This window comes from Periophthalmus magnuspinnatus, chromosome 22 (assembly GCF_009829125.3).
Source record: "Periophthalmus magnuspinnatus isolate fPerMag1 chromosome 22, fPerMag1.2.pri, whole genome shotgun sequence".
NCBI lineage: Eukaryota > Metazoa > Chordata > Actinopteri > Gobiiformes > Gobiidae > Periophthalmus > Periophthalmus magnuspinnatus.
In genome coordinates, this window is record NC_047147.1 from 8,970,181 (window position 1) to 8,993,418 (window position 23,238).

Consider the following 23,238-nt stretch of genomic DNA (forward strand, 5'->3'; position numbering starts at 1 on the left):
GGCAGTGTGTTGTGGAAATGGAAGATTTTTGTGACAAATGACAAACCGCGAACTGCAGTAAAAGAAACTCAGTGGGGAGCAGAGAAAGAGGCTGCACTGTCCCTAGAGATTACCTACAGCGGGGACCAGATACGGAGCAGGGAATCATGGGAAATGGGTGCAACGCCCTGTGACTAGGTGCATGTAAGAGCATGTATGTGAGATGAAATATAAGCCCAATGTCAAATCTAATTTTATTTAAGACACCAATAAGCCTCTAGGGACATTTATTTTGAGAATTTGATGAATTAGAGATATCTGCATAATGTTGAGCACTGACAATCTACTGACCTACAATCGTGGTATAAAACAAGATTCAAGTTTGGAGATTGTCAAAAATTAAATGTCAACTTAATCAATAAAACAGTGATTTGTTTTTTAAGGTTTGAGAAAGCACCATGTTGAATTTTTTCTCCAATCTTTTTTTAATTGCAATTGTACAGGAATATTTAGACATTCTAAGGTTTATAAAAAGCATAACAAACAATTGCCTCACTATACCATTTCAGTGCTCTATTAGACTCAAATAATCCATCTGGAGCCACTTGCCGCCCCAAATGCACTCTGATGGCCATGTTTGGTGTTATTCTCAGTTGGAGAGATTTACATTGGCATTGGCAGTGAGACTAACAAGCAGCTCCTGACAGACTGTGCATTGGAGTTTTCCACTACCAGAGATGTACAAGAGAAGGGGGGAGGGGTTAGGGGATGAAACATATGGTGAAAACGAGGTCAAGGGTGTGTGTTTTTCGCTGACCAACTTCGTCAATTTCATTTCGTGTTCATTAGTACTTTTTATCATTAATTTATTATGAACAAACTATTTAGATGTAATTCATTTTAAACATGCAGGGTTCTGGTCACCTGCTAGTCTCCGCGAAGATGCCACTGCTTTGACTAGAATGTTTCAAAGTATGGTTTTAATTTGATAGATGTTGCGTTTATTCACTTACAGGTGTTTTAATTGCCAAAAAGCTGCGTAAGGAACATGCATTTTTACTGTGAGCAGGGTCACCTCTACACAGATCTGACCTGTAACTTGCCATGTGCTTGTATTTTACAGAAACGATTAATGTCATACTGTGGCTCAGTCCAGGGAAAGTAATACTCTTCCCCCAGAAAAGTTACATAGTGAACCTTTAATTTATCCTGAGTAGAGTTTTTGGCTTCCTTACACATTCCTGTCCCTTAATTTCACTGAGCTCCTGGACACTTACATGACCTGGTGGTGCAGGATGGGGGCAGTTCAGGCGCCGTCATGCTGCCGTCCCAGGGCAGACAGGTCTCTTGGATTATGTCCCACACACACTGGATCCCGGGAGCAGCTTGAGCACAGGAGGAGGCGGAGAAGAAGGCGGAGCAGTTGGGTGAAGTGTACACAAGGACGTCACTGAGCAGCAGGCTGTTGAACCCTCCGAAAATGTACATCGCACTACGAGAGAGACAGAAGCAGAGATTTGAGTTTTAGAAATACAGTCATTCATGATTAAAACTAACTGGAAGCTTTAAGAGAGGTTAAGCAACTTTTTCTCCCCACTTTTTTTCATTCAGTTCAAATAAATGTACTAAAATAAATACTATGAGGACAATATGCAGATTACGTATATTAACATTAAACTGAAAGCAATGGCGTTATGTGTTGTTTAAAAAATAAATATAAATTAAAAATAAAAAAGACTTGTTTTTCCAGGTATTTAGTACTGCAATAGTAGAGCAGAACAGTACAGGATTACTCAAAATACTTGAATTAACTGAAAACTAACTCTGAAAAAAAACAAGTGTTTTCTGTGTTAACTGATTAAATAGCATGTTATAACAGTGTTACCTCATCATTAGCTTTGTAAAATTATTACAAGTACTTTTAAAGCTAAGAAGAGTTTTTTATGGAAGATAAAGATACTACAATTGAGTATCAGTAGGATGCTCTTAACATCTTGGGTCTGATTAATAAAAAACATCTGACGTGCAGAAAAAAAAAACCCTCTATAGTAACAAACAACAAATATTACTACAAGTTACCAACAACCCAAAAATGTTGGTGCTGTTACAATTAGTTTGACTTTTTCCTTTTAATGGGCGACAGCAGCTCAGTTGGAAGAGTATTTGCCCACTGATCTGAAGGTTGGCGGTTTGATTCCTGCTCGTTGTCATTGTGTCCTTGGGCAAGACACTTTCTTTGAGGTAAAGAGCTTTGAGTGGCTTGAAAGTGGAAGTCATTTGGTATGAAAACAGGATAAACTGGGCCATTTTAGGTTCTCAATTTGAACAAAATGTACAGACCAAGTTGCTTATATCCACGTTCAGTTCTATAGTTGAAGCCACTTTTCTCTTTTTCTGGCACGCTGTAAATCTGCACAGCTTTGTCTATAAGGGCTGCTCCTCTCCTCCTCTCTCATAAGTCTGGTTAAATCCCGGACATGTGCCCCTGTGTCTCCTCTCTGTAGATCCCCTGTGGAGCGGTCCTCTGTAAGGATACACTGTCCGAGGCATTACTGGACACATCTGCCCCAGTAGCACCTAGAATAGTCCCTGTGCGGTCTCAAGTGTGTGGCGGGGCGGGAGGGCACCAGGTATAATTTGCACCGGTCTGATCAAAAAGTCTCTGCGGATCATGAAAGGGCACACTTCAAACTCTTGTTCTGGCTGTCCCGCTGTGAGCTCAGATTAGAGAGAGGAGGAGGAGGAGGACTACGACGGCGAAAAAGAACAGGCAATGGTTCCTTTTTTCTTTTCATTTTGGAAAATATGAGCCACGGGGGGAGCAGACGGAGGCCGGGTCAGCAAATTGCAGCAAAGTGTCTTTCTAACATGCTTTCAATTTGTCATGAAAGTGCTACACATACTAATGGTGCCCTCATGAGGAATTTAACCTAGAAATGAACGTGTTAAGAAAAAATTCTACCTCAGATTCAAGCCGTCCTAATAATTCAAAAGGTTTGAGAGAAAGTTATTTGACCACCAGACTATGGGAGCACAGCGGGCCGTAGTTTGGCCTGGGGCGTCACCTGCTTTTGTTGAAGGAGATGAATTAGTTTAATGCTTTACTGAGGAAAATTCCCGCCAAAGCAATGTGGGAGACCTTAAACCAGAAAAGTTACATAATGCGACTTGAAAGTAGTAGGTTTTAACAGTTGAAGCAGCAGTAGACAGACAATAGGTTCTTGTGAGTGACTTGAGAACAAATCGACTGAACCAAATGTGGATTGCTTTTCAAAATGGCCGACACTTTACCAGATGAGTCATTGGGTCCTCCTTCAGAAAATGAGCTTTAAACCGAACATGAGTACTCCAGGTTCTGTGTGAATGTTTTACAGGTGCGTTTTAAAGTCATTGTGTTTATCTAAATGAAGTCAAACTGCTTTAATATGCCGTAGTGTCTAATAAATATGATTTAACCTGCAATAACCACTGGAGATTGTACACTGTGAAAATCTATTAAAAAGGCTTCTCCAAAATTATCACACCAAGAGAAAATGGGTCTGGCTCTATAAAAGTGACAACAAAATACACCGGCTTCTGCCCATTAAATAAGATGTATTTTAATGGACAGAATTGAGGGTAATTTGATTTTGAGAAGACATTTTGTAATTTAAAAAACTCTGTAGTCAAAAATATCCTCTTACTGCAACTTACTCTGCCAAAAACGGTCCAATTCGTAACTTCAGACAGCCGTTATAGGCATTACTGTCCGGGGAGCAATTTTCCAACAAATGGAGCTAACGGAGTGCTTCAAGTGAAGGGTGTTTTTATCATGGGGAAACCGAGGAGAAAAAACTATTATTTTATATAGGGGAAACTAAATCACACCTTTGCCAAGTTCAGTTCATAAATGGAAATTAGTTCTCAAACATTAACCTGGATAAATAAAGATATAATTTAATAGATTAACAAATAAAACAGTCCTAAAGCGCATTCAGCTCGTTAATGTGAAGACCTCATTAACTGATTGATAATAAAAGGGATAAACTAGAAATGCAATAGTTCCAATACAGTCCTCTACTGCTATAATAAAAATGTAATAATTTTACCACAAAAAGTCAAAACTGCTGATGTCTGTTTGATCAATGAAAAAAAGTCCATTTAAAGATTCAGTTTAAAGTACGACTACGTATAAGAAAAATAAATAAACAAACCTAAAGTAGTATCAATTGCAGTTATCTTTATGGAAAAGTAATATATATTATGTCAATTTCTCATACACATACCCCTCACTGAAGACAGCTGAGTGTCCGAAGCGGTTGATGTCATGGTGCAGGTCCGGTCGAGGCAGGACTGTCCACTCGTCACACGCTGCAGGGCCACAGAGAGGTTAAAGGTCAGAGAGGCAAACTGCAATTCAACAGTGAAGTCTTAATATCTCATCATAGTCTCATGTCAATGGAAATCAAATCATATGGGAAAAGCACACAAATGAGAGGGGTAAAAAACTACTGAGAGAGAGAAAAATGCATTGTTTACTTGCCCTGGTCCACATCTCCATGGAAATATAATATACTTGTTCACAGAGTGGCCCAGTTGCAAAGCACTTTTGATCAAACACACTGTTCAAATGCTTCTCAAACTCTACCAAATTCAGTATAAAACCCCTAAAGACCCCCCCCATCATTGTATAAAGAATGTGATCAAAGTGAATGCTTTGTCTGTCGGCTGGAACTCAGAGACCACAATCCACCCGTGATACAGCCCGTCTAAACCGCGTGACCCATAGTTCCTCACAAAGAATCGTATGTGAGATTTAGATTTTAAATTCCATAAACTCTGTGTCCCCAGATACGAGGTAAACATGCTCAAATCAAAGACGGCTTTTACTGGTAAGAATGCTACGCTGATTTAATCTTAATTAAAAACACTGAAGAACATGATGGCCGATTGTTCATGTTATAATTTGGTGTTTTGGTTCTCAAGGGGATTATCCAATCAGAAAGCACAATGAGCCTCACATGAGTCTCACATTTGGGTTGCCAATTTCAATGCCGCCAATAAAATTTTTATATGGACCTCGAGACGGAAATAAAGAAATAATAATAAATGCTGAAATCCAGTTGAATGCTGAAATCCATGATGATGAATGCTCCAATCCTTTAATCAGGGCTCGTGCAGCCTCTAAGCTTTCATGGTCATATAATTAAAATGGGGAAAACTTGTATGTGCACTCTGTATAAAGTTACGACTACTGGGAAATTTGTGGTTATTTTTTTGGCTATGATAAGATTTGCGCCATAGAGGGTTGAATTAACACATTCCTATGACTCATTACAGATGCAAACTAAGTACTAAAATGTTTCTATGTTATGATTTTTTAACAATACTGTACATTTAGAATAGTTTTTGTGGTTTTTGTGGCAGTGGCAATAATTACTTACAATATTATCGTTTATCGTTAATATTTACTTCAACAATACATCAAACTTCAAAAAATGTAATCGTGACAGGCCTAGTTGTGATTGAAGTATCTTTTTTAAAACTGTAAGAGCTCAGGCTACATACAGTTCCTTTAACAGATACTTCCCCCAAAGTAGATGATAAAATTAATTCCCTAAACTTTTATCCATGGTTTATTATTTATGTCTAAAAACCACAGAAAAGTTATTATGCCATCACTTTCTGCAACCAACCATTTGTTTTCAGAGGCAGAACTATAATTAAGTGACAAAGATGTGATGTACTGGTTAACACTACTTCATTTATTTGTTCCTTGTCGTCTTCTCCTGGAATAGGCAGAGTCAGTGGACTGGAATAAATCTGGATATGTACTGCAGCAGGCACCGGTCGCCCCTCTCTGCAGCGCGGACAGGTGTGAGACAGAAGTAAAGGTATTTATTCAAGTCTAGGGCCTGTTGATCCTCCACAAAGTACTTTAAGAGCAGAGACGAAACACTAAAGAAAACATGTTTAGCATATATTATGACACGAAATTAGAAAATATTGTCATCATTTTGTTCTGTAAGCAAAGTATCCCGTAGTGCCACCTACTGCTGTGAAGTTAAGCTGTTAGTTGGAACAAATCAATCAAGTTTCAAGTGGTCAGGGTTGAAGTTATGTGACCAATACAGCCAGTACACAGTGAGATTAAGATCTGTGGGTTTCAGATAAATGAAAGGTTCACGTAATCATTTATACACGCAGCACGCACTAATTTAAGTATACTAAATATAATACATCTTTAAGTTATAGTTGAGGTTCCCAAATGGTCAAAAAACAACAACATGGATCATCTATAATAACATCTATATGCTGCAACGTGAATAAAACAGGCCCAGTGCATTTAAAGCGATGTCTCACATGTCCCGAAAATACTTACTTTGACAAATTGTTACCTTAATTTGTAATTTGTAACAAGAAAATGTGGACACTGAAGTAATCACAAGAGGGTGGAGCTTTATGCCCAAACACAGATGGGACATTTTATTTTATTTCTCTCCTCTGTATCTCAATATCTTGGTCATAGAGTGCGGCATGTCAATTTAACCAATCACAATCAAGTATTAACCCTGAAAAGCAGATATCTTTTAAGAGCAGCACTTCTCTTAACGGTACGAACTGTGATTCAACCAAAATGGTGGACAGTTGTGATGGGGAATTTCTGCTCTACATCAGAAACCTCTACAAAGTCGTACTAACTAAGCAACTTGACTGCAGTGCCAACAACAAAAAGAAGCTAAAATGCGTTAATATAGATGTACAATTGTTAATAATGACTAATAATAAGATGGAGACTAATTATATATAGTTAGTATTTAGTAAATAGTTCATTGTTTTATTGAGTCCAGTCCCTTTTGGGTAAACACACAGAACTGAGAGAGTTAAGTGTGAAAGTCAAACCTCTTTGCAGCCGCTCCATCACTGCAGTACGTCACCTTCACATCCCACAATGCAGTGCAAGTCATCATACTCTCCCATAGCCAGAGACATCCAAGAGCTCAATATATACGTGGGTGGACAGTGCCTTCTAGTGGCTCAAACTAGAACAGCATAAAACTGACTTTGAAAGAAGCTTATTCACCAGTGTCAGGAGAGTGGACAGCTCCTAAATTCATTGCTGTAATTGGGTTCAGCTTGTTAAGAGAGGGCAATTAGTCGTCTTTTTGTGGGGTAATCTTGACTATAATTACCACACAATTACAGCACTTTGGCGGATGACGGGGGGCTACAGCTGGAGAAAGAGAATTCCTCCACTCTCCAATTACAAGATGACAGAGGTTAAGACTAGGCCTGAGCTGATGAGAAAACGCAACACTTTTATTCATCTGTATTGTTATTACGAAAGGCTAGAAAGTTGTACGTCAAATGAACGGGATAAGGGGAAATGGGAACTTTGAAACACTTTAATGGATACAGACCACAGCAGGAAAGCAATGCATTCTTGTGGGACCGATTCAGTAGTCTAGCCTTTACAATTTAATAATAATGCATTAGTCTTATATAGAGCTTTTCCAGGCACTGAATGTCACAATTTTGTGCATTACTCATTACTAGTGAGGGCAAAATTAGGCGCAAAAAAACCAAATATACCTAGTTTTTAATTATCATGTACAAAACAAGATCTCAGTGTCGCCTCAAATGTTCCAGAGAGTTTATTTTCGTGTCCAAACAGGTTACGTTTCCCTGTAAAATTAGGGAATTGTGGGCGAATAAACAAATAAAGCAGGACAGGACATAACTGGGGATTATATTAACGCCTCTTCTTGTGCTAGCACTAAAATATCCACCTCCTCCTCAACCACCGATGTGCTAAAAGACCACATATATATTTGCTTGTTTAAAGAGAAACTGCCCCAACAAAGCCGTTTACATGGGATGGGGTTGCGTCTGGCCGTGACATTGTAATTTCATTGTCTGTCAATCATCTATAACGGAAACACAAACAGGCTTAGGGATATTAAATGTGATGGATAGTTTCTTTTGTTCACCAAGGCCCTGTGTTAATGAGAGGCGTATGACAGAAAGAGACAGTGGGATGCCAACAATATGGGCTGTGAAGAATAAAAATGTGATGTCCTTTTAATGTACGATACATTTGCATACAAAGTCAACCACATCACACTGGTTCCTTTTCTCAACTAATGTATGAGGAGGTTTGATATACTCGGGAAGATGGCCCGACCAAATGATTTTGTGTGGAATGATGCAGTCTGCCTTCACTGGCCGTTTGGTCACTGGATCGAAAGTTCACAGCACACAACACAAAGTTTGTGTCCAATGTTTTTTTTAAGTTTGAAGAAATTCAGTGTTGTGTTATGTTTTTCAAATTACAATTCAGTTCACGGGTCACATTTTAAACATATCCAGGAGCATATTCTGATGTTTGCAGTGGGCAGACTATTATAATTGTGATTTAATTAGATTTTGATTTTTGATTTAGTTTGATTTAGTGCAAGCTTTTCACAATATTCATGTCAGTGTTTTATTTATTTACTTATATTTATTTCCTTTTGTCTGAATTTGAAAAACAATTAAAGTATTTGTGAACAACAGCAGAATTTAAAGACCAGAAGACTGGACATTTGACAGTCTCACTACTACAGAAAATGGTGATGTCATCTGAACCACAGCTATATAACACGTTAACTTAAAGTGTAATGCATCGTTTTCTCCACTAGATGGAGCCATTTGTCAGTTAGTACCTAGGTAAGAGATGTAAAGACTTTTTGTCTGGTATTCCTCCAGCAAACTTCAGTGTCAATTTAGGCCTCCCATTTTCTATTCAAGACACTTGATCAGCACTTTTATGCACCTGGAGCTTTACAAGGCAAGGCAATGATGATTTTATGTATGAAGTTGGTTTAGCTTCTGGACAGACTCCTGACCTCCTGTCTAACCACACATACTTCCTCTCCGCCGCTGTACTTCAGTGGGACTTTGAATGCAAAACAGCCCAGCGCTCACAGGGACAGAACAGAGTGTAGCATCAGCACATTTAAAGTGAGCTGCTGACAGGCTCAATGGAAAACCAACCAGAGCCAAAGGAGAGAGGCACTTTATAACAGCTAAACGTAAATTGGAAACATTTTAATGGGATGATTTTGAAAAATGTATGTAATATGTATGTAGGTATGGTTATCATATTTTCACATTTGCTCACAGCTAGACTTTATTTCTTTGATTTACCCATGGTTGAAACAATCTTGAAGATGATATTCTTATATAGTACAGCCTTATTGTTTTAACTTACTGTATTACTGTATTACTTTAACTACCTACTGTACTATTACTATTACTACTAAATGTAATCTACCCTTTTGTCATCAGACTCCTGAACACATCATAACACAATATTTAGTTACTTTATAAATCTAAGGTACACTTTATTCTCCCCTTAGGAAAAATTACCAGCTGCATTTGACCCATCCTTCAGTACTGCTGGGTCAACCTGTCAGGACTCAGGCGTGGTCAGGACTGCCTTAGCTGGAGGATTTCACTTATTGTGCATGTTATAAGCCACACTGAACTTTGATACATTCCCCAGACTATACAGAATTTAATTATAACAAAAAAACAATTTTCCTTGACAATGGCTTTGGAATCCGCTGAGTTTTACCAATTAAAATAACCTTATATGGGATCGTCTAAGCTCATACCGAATATAAAAGGTGCAGATTGTCTAAACTTACCCAGGTTGTAGGAGAGAAAGTCTGAAGAAAAGCATTTGGCTCCATGGCTCATAGACGTGTCATTGTGAGTGTTTCCCCCAAACACCAGCATGGTCCCACTCACAATCACCGCTGTGTGCAAGTACCGGAAGAAACCACTGTCTCTCAAGATAGTCCTATAAACAGTGCAAAAATAAAGGATTTAACACATTTTTCATTGTCACTAAATTATAAAATGCCAATACTGTTCAAGATTATAAACGGTGATATTAATCCAATAATACATGACATACACAAAAGTAAAACCACAAAACAGTCTCAAAACAGATGTGCGTACATTAAATACAAACAACTTTCACAATTAACAGTTTTTCTGAACAGATTTTTCTCAAATCAGTTTTAAAATCTCAAAGTGGGACATTATTTGAGCCCATTTGCTGGGTGCTTTTATATTGACGTCTATGTATACTGTGCATCAACAGAATAGCTCTCTAAATATATACTGCGCTGGTGCTGAATGAAAAGTGCCTCTTACCACTTCCTCTTGTCCACGTCAAACTTGTAGAGGTCTCCTGCCAGGCCATACTTGTTGGCGCTGAAAGCCTTGTATCCTCCGTGGATGTAGATGGCTCTGGTCCCAGGGTCAAACACAGAGCTGTGGCCGTACCCGCCCTGCACCAGAGCCCCATCTGTGTGCACCACACTCCACGTGTTCATCCCTGCAGATTCACACAATATGTATGTCAGTTTACCCCAGGGAAGCTGTGGCTACAGAAGGAGCTTACAAGTGTGGAATGACTGCATAATGCACTATAAAGCACTTTGGGTGTCCTGAAAGGCACTATATGAATCCAGTGCATTATTATGACCTTTATTTTAGCTAACGTCAAATAAAACATGTTAGCCTATACTTTAGATAGAGAATAAAAGTATGCTAGCAAAGTTTCTGCACAATCCCAAAATAAATCTTTAGCTGATGTAATGAACTTCCATCTCATTAAATGAAATCAGAAGGCAGTGGCTCTGGGACACATTAAAAATGCAAAGACACATTTTTCAGGATTTGGGGACCCTCACCGATGTTATACTCCTGCACTAGGCTGATGTATCCGAACAGAGGACAGTGCCCAAACAGCACCAACATCACAGGGTTGTCTCCATCTCTGAGGGGGGGCACGACATGGGCGGAGTGTCCCACCACAGCGTACTGCTCCTTGGCCCGAGGGCCGAGCTGGACCCAGGTCTGGTTCTGGATGTGGAAGACCCAGAGCTGACTGGACACATTCCCGGTGGAGTCAATCTTTCCTCCGTACATGTAGATCTTACCCTAAAAAGGACAATAACTTGATTATTATAACTAATAATATTTATTTGAGTCTAAATATAGAACAAATATAGATCAGTAGTGATGTGAGGGGTAGCACTACTTTGTTATATGTCATAAAACCAGCAAAACTTTGACTTGTTTTTACAATAATGTATGATAAAAATACAGAATATAGAGAAATTGCATTTTTTTGCATTTTTGTACATATTGTTGAAACAGAACTTCAATACATAGTGTTTTTCTTTTTTCTGATGCTCAGTAAGTCAAAACAATCCCCCAGTAAAAAAAATATCTGTAGAGTATTTAAATCGAACCATTTCATTGTTCAACTACAAAACTGCATTTTTTATTCCCCAGACAAGGTTAACTACTTGACATTTCCTCTGGCTCTGCTCCAGACTGAGGGCAGACAAAATAAGCATCTGGCATTTTCCCTCTGAGGTGAACGCAGGATATGGGGATCTATCTGACAGGAGGGGACCGCTGCTCCTGCTGCTGCAGTGGAGGTGGGAGGTTTGAGGACTTTAACTACTTTTTAAACTAGAATTAATGACTTGATCTTGTGTGAGAAAGTACAACTACAACATAGTTTGAACCATAATCCAATACATTAAGTAACTTTTGAAGTGTTTATGTTGATTATTTTCACTTGGCAAAAAACATAAAACAGAAAAATATTTATACATTTTGCAGTACAGCCTTTCAAAAATATATAATTTCACAATTTTTAACAACAATCAAATATCATGTCCAATGTGCAATACATAAACTTCAACCAAAGCTTTTACATGCACATTTTAGCTCAAACTGCAAAATATGATGTGATGTTATCTGAATAATCCTCCAAAAATATAAATATACTTCGCCACTATCGCCCACCCATCCAAATTAAAATTCAATGCACACCAAAACATTTAGCTGTTTACTTTATGTTAAATAAAGCCTATATTATAATTAAATGCCATGGGAACACATTACAACGCCCGAGGCTGCAGAGTTTTTAAAGACTGTAATCTGTTGAAACATTGATCTTATTAGCAGTGGTTGTAGGCCATGGCTTGTACATCATCTTTCTGCCCATAATATTGCATCACTTCTGATTACACTCATGCTTGTTTAGATTTAAGCTTTTGGCTCAGACACTTTCTCTCTTTCTCTGATGCGATTTGTGCATTTCAAACCACTGTAGCCTTGACCACAGCGTAGACAGCCTTCCCCCATTCCTCATTTATAATTCTATCAGGGAGCTTTCACCACTCACTCCAGCGATTCAAAACGCCACACGTTTCAATACAAGACATCAACCAGGCTCCATCAGAAGATATAAAGCACAGTGGAGTTTATAATGTTTCTCAAAGACAATCGATATTTCCCCCATTGTCTTCCATAATAAACTAAAGACTGCATGGACGCTGGATGGGAGTGACTGAAGAGGCTATAAATAGACCACCAGCAGCAGAGGGAACAGTGTCCAGGATGTACAGTTTGGGCCTGGGTGTGCGCTCAAATATTTTTTTTAGGAGATTATTATGGGATGTACCTCGTGTAGAGCCAGAGAGTGCCCGTATCTAGGGGCGACGATGTTCACAGAGGGGTCAAGGGTCAGCCATCTCCTGCTGCTCAGGTTAAACCTACCACAGACAAAGGAAATGGGTGGGTTAGTGGAATCTGCTACACCAGCTGTATTTTCAATTTTTCTTTTCAATTGGTAGCAAAACTTAAAATAGCAAGCTTAATACTAACTGCTGATTGTAAGATTATTATAATTTGAAGAATGAACACAGCTACTTTTCATTCTTTTCCAATGTAGGATTCATATTTTTGAACCGTATATTACATAAAAAAACTCACACACATTGCCTTTTTGTAGGGCAATGATTAACAACACAATAATTCATTAATTTTGAGAAATATACTGTACATATACTGTGACTTTTATTAAAAAATGTAAGTACTTAAATGTCATGGAACAAACACACGATGAAGAACTGAACCTTCACAAAACATTTACAGTACTGAGGGCCATTTTAGCATGTACCAAAAGTATCTCTTTAGTATGCAGAGAAAGACTGTAAAGTGTTTAAATATTTAGTTGCCCTTGGTAAATTTAAGTACTTTCTACCACCACATATGTGCAGTGAATTCTGGATGAAAATATCAGAGCCTTGAACTGTGAGCAGCTTCATAAACACCAGGAGTGAGAGGAGGATTCTGGGAGGAGACACTCAGTCTGTCATTTTAGACTTTAATTACACATTTGACTTTGAGCAGGGCTCTCTGAGAAAGTTCTCTGCACATTTTATCAGATGTACAGAAAGTTATGTTACTTCTTTGATCATTAAAGCAATTTGGTTGTTCAACTAACCCAGAAAAATATGAGAGTAAAACAAATCAAGCATAACATTACGACCACCAGACTTAACATGCTGCCCTCTCTCCAAAATTTCGTATCTGAATCTCTGTCTGAAGAATAGTGATTGTCTAACAGATTAGCCTCAAAGAAATCCATGTTTTTTTTACAATGCTACAGATACTCCCATACTAAACAAAAAATAAACTAGATATTCATTTACCCAAGTGGATATTGAAAAAAAATGACTAAACATGGGTAGTCAGCATTTCATTTTAATGCAGATAAAACCTGGAACAGTCTTCCTGAAGATATGAGACAGGCTTCTACTTTGACAATGTTTAAATTTTATTTAAAAAAAATAAAAGATGGGAATCATTGTGCACTCCTCTCTTTTAGTGTTAATGTTAATTTTACAATGATTGTTTTGTTTTTTTTGTGTATATTGTGATTTTAATTTCTTTCTTATTCTATAAAGCACTTTGAATTGCTCTGTACAAATTGCCTCGTTTTGCCCAGTACAAGATCACATGAAAATTAAATCATGTCATGAAAATTAAATTGTGTAAACAATAACAAATGTACTCACGCTTTGACCATGTTGTAGTCTGTCACATTAAAGACATATCCTCCAACGACCCACATGATTCCCTGGTCCACCACAGCCTTATGGGACGCCCTGCTCAGCCCCGGGTCTGAGTATTCCTCTCTGGTCCAAAAGGACGAGTTTGCCGGGACAGACACAGAGCAGTCTGGACCTGGAATATTATAAAAGAACATTACCAGTACATATTAAAAAACTATGGGTTAGTATTCCATTTTAATATCAGTTTGTCAGGTGTTGCAATGGTTGGAAACACAAATCTAAAAATGACATAATCAATGCGTGTCAGTGTTCAATACAGGTTAAATTTAAAGTGTAAGCATTTTAAGACTTCCAGAAAACTCCTAACTTATTCATGGAGGAACACTAATGGTCTTATCTGTTTCCTCCTTGTAATTAAACTCAAACAATGAAACCAAAATAAACAGAAGCACAATTACAGTAACAGGATTTTTTGAAATCAGTAAAACAGACAAAACTATTTATGGGCCTGAGATTCCTGTTTTTAGGGAGGACCTTTCACAAATCCAAAGATATATTAAGAATTGTTCATTTCTAGTGTAAGTGTGCGTTTTTTTTATCACTTGATATTTAGATCCTGAACATTTTGTTTCATGCTGGACCAGTGAAGCACTTAGCAGCTAATTAGCACTATCTCCACATCTCCAAGACAAAAACTAACAGCTGGGGGTTTCCCGTAAACTTGCAAAAAACAGTAGTAACACAGAGTAAGTGCTACTATCCAACAGGGTCAGTGCAGCCATTTTCCTTTTGGGCTGGTCCCAAAACTGGACGTGCCAAATCTAAGGACAGGAGACATTTTATATTGTTGTTGTGAAGATATATTCGAATATTGGGGAGGACCGGGAAATATGCCAACATTTGATTCTATTGTATGTTATCATAATAAAACAAATGACAATGGGCTTTCAAAACTAATTTCCTGAATATGAACAATACCGACTTCTAATCACTGCCATCTCTCTGAACTGCGCTCCAAACCACAGGCTCTTATGGACAGAATTTTGGCTGGAAATACCTCGATTAAAAAGTTCCAAGCTGATCACTGACGATCAAATAAATGAATCTCAATCTCATTTACATTTGATTAATTGCAGAGTCTTAATATTGTGTATATCACCTATAATAAAAAACGTTTTAAAGGGTATAAAGTGATATTTGTGCCCTTTTGCAGGTAATTTTTTGTGCTCTGCTTCGATTTCAAACGAGACCTTTAGACACATTTTACCACATTTCTCGGAAAAAAAAAAAAAAAAAAAAAATCAATAGATAAAACCCACTTCTGATGTATTGTCAGAATATGTTAAAATAGGTTTTCTTTTAAACTGAGCAGTGAGATTATAGTGGCAACTTCAAAGGGTTCATTTGGTCCCTCAAGAATATTATCCGAATCCCTTTACTGCTGAAAAAATATATTGCCCATGCCTACTCATTTTCAACTTGAATAAAAAATAAACCTAAAGACACAGAACTACCCACATTTGTTCAGTAGTTTAAGCGCGTCTGTTGTTAAAAGTTTATATTGGTGACAGCATAGGCAACTATAGCACACTTAGTCTTTTTCTCCTTGACTAAAAGAAGCTAATAAAGAGTCCACTTACTTGCTACTAACTCTCTTGGCCTTTGATAATTATGCGGTGGGCACACTATAAAAGTGCGACCGTGTGAAGTGGTGCAAGACTAACACAGCTATTAAGAACAGCCATATGAGCCCATTGAGAGGGACGAGGAGGGCACCGACTGCACATTAGTGAATTAAAACACTCTACACTCATGGCTGAAAGAAGGTCTGGTGCTAGTGGTACTGAAAGTCAAAATGGTGGTAGTAGAATTTGTGTGGGCAGCTGCAGAGAAGTAGAATCATGGGTAAAATGTGGACTTGGAATATAAGACATTGTAACTGTAGTAAATAGGTGTATCATTAAAAACACTGGGTTTGCATGATCTGATCTGTAAGGGGTTGGACTAGGAAGTCGGGAATATCCATTAGGACAATTTCCATAGCAAAACAAAATATTCTATCATTGTTGTAGCGCAATACCCCTGAAGCAAGTTCCTAGTTTGTGAATTTTATTGCCATTGTCAGTTGTCAACCGCCCTCAAAGTGGCGCCGTATAACAGGAAGTAAAAACCCATGAAAATTGTGTAATCTATTTTACAAAATGCCAGTTTAATGAAAGCTTTGAAGAAGGTGTTTTTGCATGTTTCATTTTATTTAGTTAAATCAAAAATGTAAATCACGTTGCATTGAATTCAACAAATGTCACAAACCCGTAGAATTTTGTGAAGAAACAGGACTGATTTAGAGCTTTTCTACAGCTCTAAAGCAAAATGTTTCACCTTAGACTATGAAAGCACGGCACAGAGTATTTTTGAACTCCTTTTACACAAACTAGCTGCTATGTCTGTAGGTGTGAAGAATAGCTTGGTCCACTCTGATATAACCCCATGCAGTCACAGCTATTTAAATAATTCAAGACATTACCAGACATTGCTTAAACATTCCATCCCGACACATACATTATTGAAACTCCAATCCTCTTATCAAACTTCCTACAACAAAAATCAGCATTAATAAATAATGAAACTTTAATTTGAGATTTAGCTCATGAAATTGGCGAGCGTCAGAGGGGATTATCCTTCTTGGGAGCAGAGCCACAGTTCCAGCTCAGATTTGGCACGTACACACCCGCTTCATGCTGCCAGAGAGAATGAGACGATACGCACTGATATGTAGAACTATGCAAAATTTGGTGGGTTTTGAGGTTGTAAACAAAGACTAAATTTCAATCTTCAGACATATTCCATAGATTATACAGAATTGGACTACAGATTTTAAAAAGTCATTTAAAAAGGTGTAGTAAAGTGCCCATGATGTCAAAAGTCAACAACCTCAAGGGCAAATTACAAGTTCAGTGGGAAAATGCATTGTTTAGTTGCAGCAGCATCTAAAAAGCAGAGGAAACTACATAGACCATGATCCTTTGCTCCGTTTAAGTGCAGCCAGGATGAAGAAATGACATTATCAAACATTTAAAATCTGAATCCTTTGGAACAGAACAGTAATGATGGCACCAAAGACTTTCAATGCACTTTAAAAGGAAGTTACATACTGCTTCATTTATATGCAACAATCTGATAACTTATTCCTGTTAAATGATATAATATTTTGTTTTAAATTGCTAATAACCATGGCGACTGTCCTAAATTCTCTTCATTCTGAAACCCATGAATATTCAGATCTGCATATTGTCTATCCGTAGGTCCATACCTTGCCACTCGGTTTTGCAGATGCAGTTTTTCTCTTGGCAGCGTCCTCGGTCAGGGAAACCACAGTCGCCTTCACAGTACGGGATGTCACAAGCCTCCCCCTTCCAGTTCTCTTCACATTCACACATCACTGCACCAGTCAGGTTCGCCAGTCGACACTCTCCATGACCAGAGCAGTTATTGGGACAGGTGTTCACCCTGACAGAAAAGGCAAAAAATACATATATTTACCTTGGAGATAAAAGCATGATTGGGTTAAAAAGGACGTATATTCAGCCATATCACACTATACTGTAAAAAAATGCAACTCAGTGTGTCACAATGATGCCCATCTTTTGTATATAATGTCATTTTACTTGTTTACGAAGTGCAGTGACTGAACAAATGTTAAAAAGTCAAGATGTAAAGTCAAGGTGTTCATCTTTATCTATGTTTGATGTGTTTTTTCCAGTATCAACACACATGAAATGAGTATATCGTTTCGAGAGTAGTTTTAGTATCAATTTGTATCTCGTATTACTACTGTTGACAACCCTATTGCCAATTATTACAAAAATATCCCTATAAATAACATTAGAAACAACTGCATATCATGTATTAGCTTGGTAGGCATCAGTCCATAGAGTGACCTGTTGGGACAGTCTGAGCATCAGGTGTGTTGGGTTTTGGGGAGGGAACCATCTGCTCCTCTGCTCCTCTGGTCTCTGAGCCTGGAGCCTAAAGCTGTCAGAGTAAAGTGGTCTATAGAGATCTGGACATGTGCCACTACAAGCTATGGACCAGACAAGACACACACTGGGTAGAAATAACCTGATAATAATGCATATTCAGGAGGGTTGAGCCAAATCAAATCTCTACACTTGAATTGTTTGCGCTGTGACAGTAATTCATGTCTGTATAACTGTATAAAAATATGAGACAAATGTTTTGAAGTCTAAATGTTACAATGAACTATTAGAAGCCTATATATTTTGTTTATGTAGTTATTGTATACCCAGAGCCACCAGTACAATCTATATTTTATAGACCTGAACAAACCAATTGAAAAAATAAAAATAAAAAAAAAAAATCAGGGAATGCTTGGATAACAAAGCTCCCAGTCTCAATCGCTCCCTGTCTCAAGACTAAGAGGCCAATGTTACTAATAGCATCCACCATTGTTAGCCTATTTTGGTTGAATAGAACCAACCAATTGAATTTGCATATATTTAAATGAACAGCACTATGTGACAAATAGAGACTAGAGATGCATAGAGCCCCAGAACTCAGGTTAACCCTTGTTTAAAACCTGTGTGTTGTTATAGTTTAAAATGTTGCCTAAACCAGCCACTATACCAATAACACATCTTTTGTTAAATCAAGCCAATCAAAACCTATTATTTATCAATCGAGCCAATCAATTGACAATACAAAAATGGCACATAACACAGCCCTGTCTAACCCTCTCAGTTTGGTGTGTGTTTTTATAGTCTATGGTCCTCCTTTTTGTTGCTGTGGCGAGTGTTTTGATGCTCAGACACCAAAGACGACGACCTGGGGGCACCCTCCTTTATTTCCCTGCACCTTTTCTCAGCCCAACTTCAATCTTGTTACTATGACAACGGGACCAAAAACCCAGTGACAGAGCGCAGTCTATTGTGGCCTCTGCAGATATTTGGCAAGGACGAGCTGCACTTTGGCATTTAGGAAAAAGCCATGAGAAAAATTACTTTTTAGCTCTTACAAAACTTGTTTATCCCAGTAAGTCTCTATTGTGGAAGCCTGTAATTAAAATAATTGCGACGATGTCATGTCCCGGGGATCCGAACTTCAAAACCTGAATTGCCTGCAGATGCTTTCAGTGCTGATACCTTTTTGTCTGTTTGTGTTTACATGATTCAGTGCATATCTTGCTATAACATAATAATGGTAGTACTTATTTTTGCAGATCATTGCAACCTTATTCCTGAGTTACATTTTAAGAAAGAAAATATTTAACTATTTTACAAATCATTTTAAAATTCCCTTTTCACATTTGTAGTACACTTAAAAATACTTTAAAATAAAAACTAAACACATGACTCACTGTCCTACTATTTTGAAACCAAAGTTGTAAACCCCACAATGTTCAAATATCCCCATTATGTATCTATGTATGTGTCAAGATCCAATTATTTTTCCAACTTATAAGACCGAAATGCTTCCGTCTACATTTCCTAAGCTCTTTTGTATGGTAATAAAGGCATTTGTATTCTGACATGAATGATCTAATACATCTGCACAGCTGTGTCGAGGCAAAGGCTGATGATCTGAGAGTGATAGGCTTTCTATGCGTCATAGGTCCCAAAGAGCGGCGTGAAGTGGGCCGCCGCCTAAAATAAGACTCGACAGAAAGAAATCATGGAGTGAATATCAGGATTAGAATTTATATTATATTAACACAGAATATGGCAGTACAATTTGACACAGCAATTACAACTTTAATGTTGTCAAATGTTAGAGCCCAGTCCACAAAACACAACAATCTTTTACATTATTATAATTTTATTTATGTATATATTATTATTATTTATTATTTTTTATTATTTTTATTATTATTATTATTATTTTATTTTTATTATTATTATTATTTTTTTTTAGATAGATAAAAGTTGAAATAATGTTTGTAGGGTCAAGTAGTATCGACCTAGTGCTTAGTGCAGTTCGTGTAGCAGTTTAAGTCACCTGCTGAATGTCTCTACCCTCTCTCTCGCCATTTTACGCTGTCCAATTAAGTTTTTGTGTCAGAAAATCTACCAATATCTCAAATAGTTGGTACCATATAATAACTACACCTTAGGCAAGTCATAAAATTAGTAGCCGTAGCGAAATCTTATACAAATCATCTTTTCTTATGTAAGATTAATTAATTTGTACATGGTCCCTGACAAAGGATAAAAAAGAAAGAAAGAAATGCTGATTTCTAGCAGGGATTTTAAAAAAATATGGACCAGCAGAATGCATTATGTCACAATAATATTGACAAAAATCCCCTAAAAACATATTTGATAAGCCAACGTTTTTACTACACCACTATCACCAGTTTAACCTTGACCAGTTTGGGCTGAGATAAGTTAAGTGTCCTTATCTTAACTATTTAGTGAGTCATACCTGTATGAGATGTTGAATCCTGTGAGGTTGTACGCTGCGTCGCTGAAGAAATGCAGGAGGGCGAATCCGGACTGGGACACCACCTCTGGAACCGTCTCATTCCCATAACGCTCCGGGACGATCAGACCACTGCCAAACACAAGCTGTATGTTTAGGCCTGTCACAATAATTACTATATCAACTTAGCGTTTAATGTATGACAGCTGGAACAATATATTTTTTGGCTCCATATTTATCGTATTTACATTTTCTTTGCAGTAATGTGGAGATTTTTGTTATAATAAGTAACTTTTATGGCTAATTATTTCTCAGTTCCGCCGCTCAGGTCTTTAATGTTGCTGTCTATATTAAAATTGGTTTACTGGGATTCTCCTGCTTGTCGTTTATCGTGATATTTCTCTGTCGCAATATATTGTGCTTCAAAATGTGTTATCGTGGCAGGGCTAAGTATGTTAGAAAGCACCGCCAGACTAGAGGACAAGAGTGATTTTGAGTTACGTATAGATAATTAGAGGATATTCATGGGTTTAAGCTTCCTGTTATATGCAATATTTTGAGGACTTCTCATTAAAAAGATCTATTCTGTTTTAAATTGCTAATTGCTACAGCAACGGTCCTAAATTTTCCTCATTCTGAACCCCATGGATAGACTTATAGAGTTAAAGCATAGGGACATTAGTGAGACATTAGCAAATACATTCATGATACAGACAACCTCAAATCATCAAATGTAAGGACAGTGTTGCTCGTTTTGTTACTTTGCTGCATGTGAAAAGTGCTATATAAATAAAGATTAACTTATTGATCGATAAGGGAATGATTATTATTTTTTGTGGACCAACAAGACAAAATGACGTTTGTTTCAACACTACCAGCATAAGCACATTTAGCAGTAATTGAATCTAAAGCCTGCCACACACTATAACACACAGGATAATTTGCCCAATTTAGGACCTAATTTGGTTCTACCCGACTTCAGGGAGGCGTGACCCGACTTTGTATGCGATTTTTAAGCCGCAGCGCTCCTCATGTGTATGGAGTCAGTGCGATTCTTAGCAGCTCCGTCATATCGTAACCGGAAACAGAGCATCAGGGGCAGGTGGAGTGATGGACACAGAAGCGCACGATATGAACTCAGGAAACAGCAAATATAATTTCAAGACTTTACTACTCATCTCTCGTAAAAAAAACCTGCAGCATTCTCATCCATATTATGAATTAAAATGTGTCCTCTGCAAATAATGACAACCAGTCCACAAAACAGTGCTATTAATCCAGCCTGAAGCATTCTTCAAAAGTAAAAAGGTGAGATTAGCTCCTCACATGTGTCCATTTACATCCATGCAGTGAGGATCAGTCAAGCTGCTCCAGATTTGCAGTATTGACTCTACTTCCTGTGTATTTCATCACCAGACTTTTGCTCATTAAAAGCATTTATCTGAACTATTGCACCACATTTCACAAATAACAGTTTGGATTTTGATCTAAACTAGTAGTGCAATGCTCTGATCTTTTGAATACTTCAAAGTCTCAAAGCAAGACTCATATTATTTTAGACAGGAAACAGCTGACACGAGGTGCGCTTACAACTTTTAGCTTGTGGTGCACGGTCTCTTCACTGCCATATCTCGCTGCAATCTTTGTGCTGGAAGTATCGTAAAATTTAAAATTCCATGTGATTCTTCTCATGCCTGTGGTCTGCGATTTTGTCTTAAAAATCGTTTAAGACTGAAAAATCCTATAGTGTGTGGCAGGTTTTAGATCATCAAAATGGACAACTACTGATAATTTATGAAAATGGCAAAATCAGACAATATATACAAGACTAAGACGACTGCATAGTATTGAACAACTATAGCAACAAAATCAGATTTCTGTAAAATAATGACCATTCCCATTGTTTTACCTAAATGCTGCCAGTAGGGGGGCGTAGATGGAGTCTCCGTCGTACACATAAAGGTGGTCCCAGCTGCACTCGGTGGCAAAGTGGTTAAACCGGAGTCGAATGATCGTGTTTGGTCTGAAAACACAAGGACAGAGACATCAGAACATCTGCATGGGTTTCAGTTATTAAACAAATCTAAGTAAGGAGCATTATAGGGCAAGGACAGCAAAATAAATACTCATTGTGAACTTTCAGACCGTTTTCAAATAATTAACCCAATGATTGAAAAAAGAAATAATGCAGGTGGCACCATAAAGTTTCAGTTAGTGACCGACCTAGATTTAGTCATGTGCATTGTCTAACAAAACAACTGCTACCAACAAAGTCATAAAATGTTGAATATTAACAGCATTCAAACCACACAACCCAAAAGCAACTACTGAACTATTGGCCTAAATTGTATTACTGACCACTCCACGGATAATATCAGTACCACTTTAACTTTGGAGTCAAATGAAAATGTAGGATGATTAAAAGTTATTGTACACTACATCGGAAAGTGTTATGTGGAATGCGTTGGAGTCAAAAATAATGTTATCCTTGTCTAAAAAGTCATATGAGGTCGTGTAGTAATGTCAATACAATGCTTTTAACAGCCACTCAGGTTTGAGCTTGGAAAATTGATCCCGATATTTGTTCAGTGGTACTATGGCGGCATTTGTTCAAACGTTGAGCATACAAAAACTGTTAAAATGTTTTAAAAAAAAGTCTATTTTGCTCATTGAAGGACAGATAGAACACCTTAAATCAACTCAACATATATTCATTCTGCAATAAGGGATGTCACAATATCAGTTTACTGTTTACTGATAATTGTGAGAAGATACATCATGATTTAACTTTCCCGCTATTCCTCAAGCACGTGGCCAGCTTTATGAAATCAAAATTTTGAAACTGAAATGACTAAGTTTTCCTTCTAAAAATCTCACAACTATATTTTTAGTAGTAATTATTATATTCAGA

At 37.6% G+C, this 23,238-nt stretch overlaps 1 protein-coding gene across 1 annotated transcript in view; it reads right to left on the reverse strand.

Moving 5' to 3' along the window:
- The window catches only part of atrn (attractin), a 162,274-nt gene that overhangs the window by 119,458 nt on the left and 19,578 nt on the right, over positions 1-23,238 (reverse strand). Inside the window, exons 3-12 of the mRNA XM_033987846.2 lie at positions 22,237-22,350; positions 20,331-20,459; positions 17,203-17,399; positions 13,896-14,064; positions 12,497-12,587; positions 10,707-10,956; positions 10,165-10,348; positions 9,651-9,805; positions 4,245-4,329; positions 1,257-1,471 (exon numbers count right to left, since the gene is read on the reverse strand). Of these exons, the coding sequence (XP_033843737.1) occupies positions 1,257-1,471; positions 4,245-4,329; positions 9,651-9,805; positions 10,165-10,348; positions 10,707-10,956; positions 12,497-12,587; positions 13,896-14,064; positions 17,203-17,399; positions 20,331-20,459; positions 22,237-22,350 (1,589 nt within the window). The remainder of the gene's footprint in view (positions 1-1,256; positions 1,472-4,244; positions 4,330-9,650; positions 9,806-10,164; positions 10,349-10,706; positions 10,957-12,496; positions 12,588-13,895; positions 14,065-17,202; positions 17,400-20,330; positions 20,460-22,236; positions 22,351-23,238) is intronic.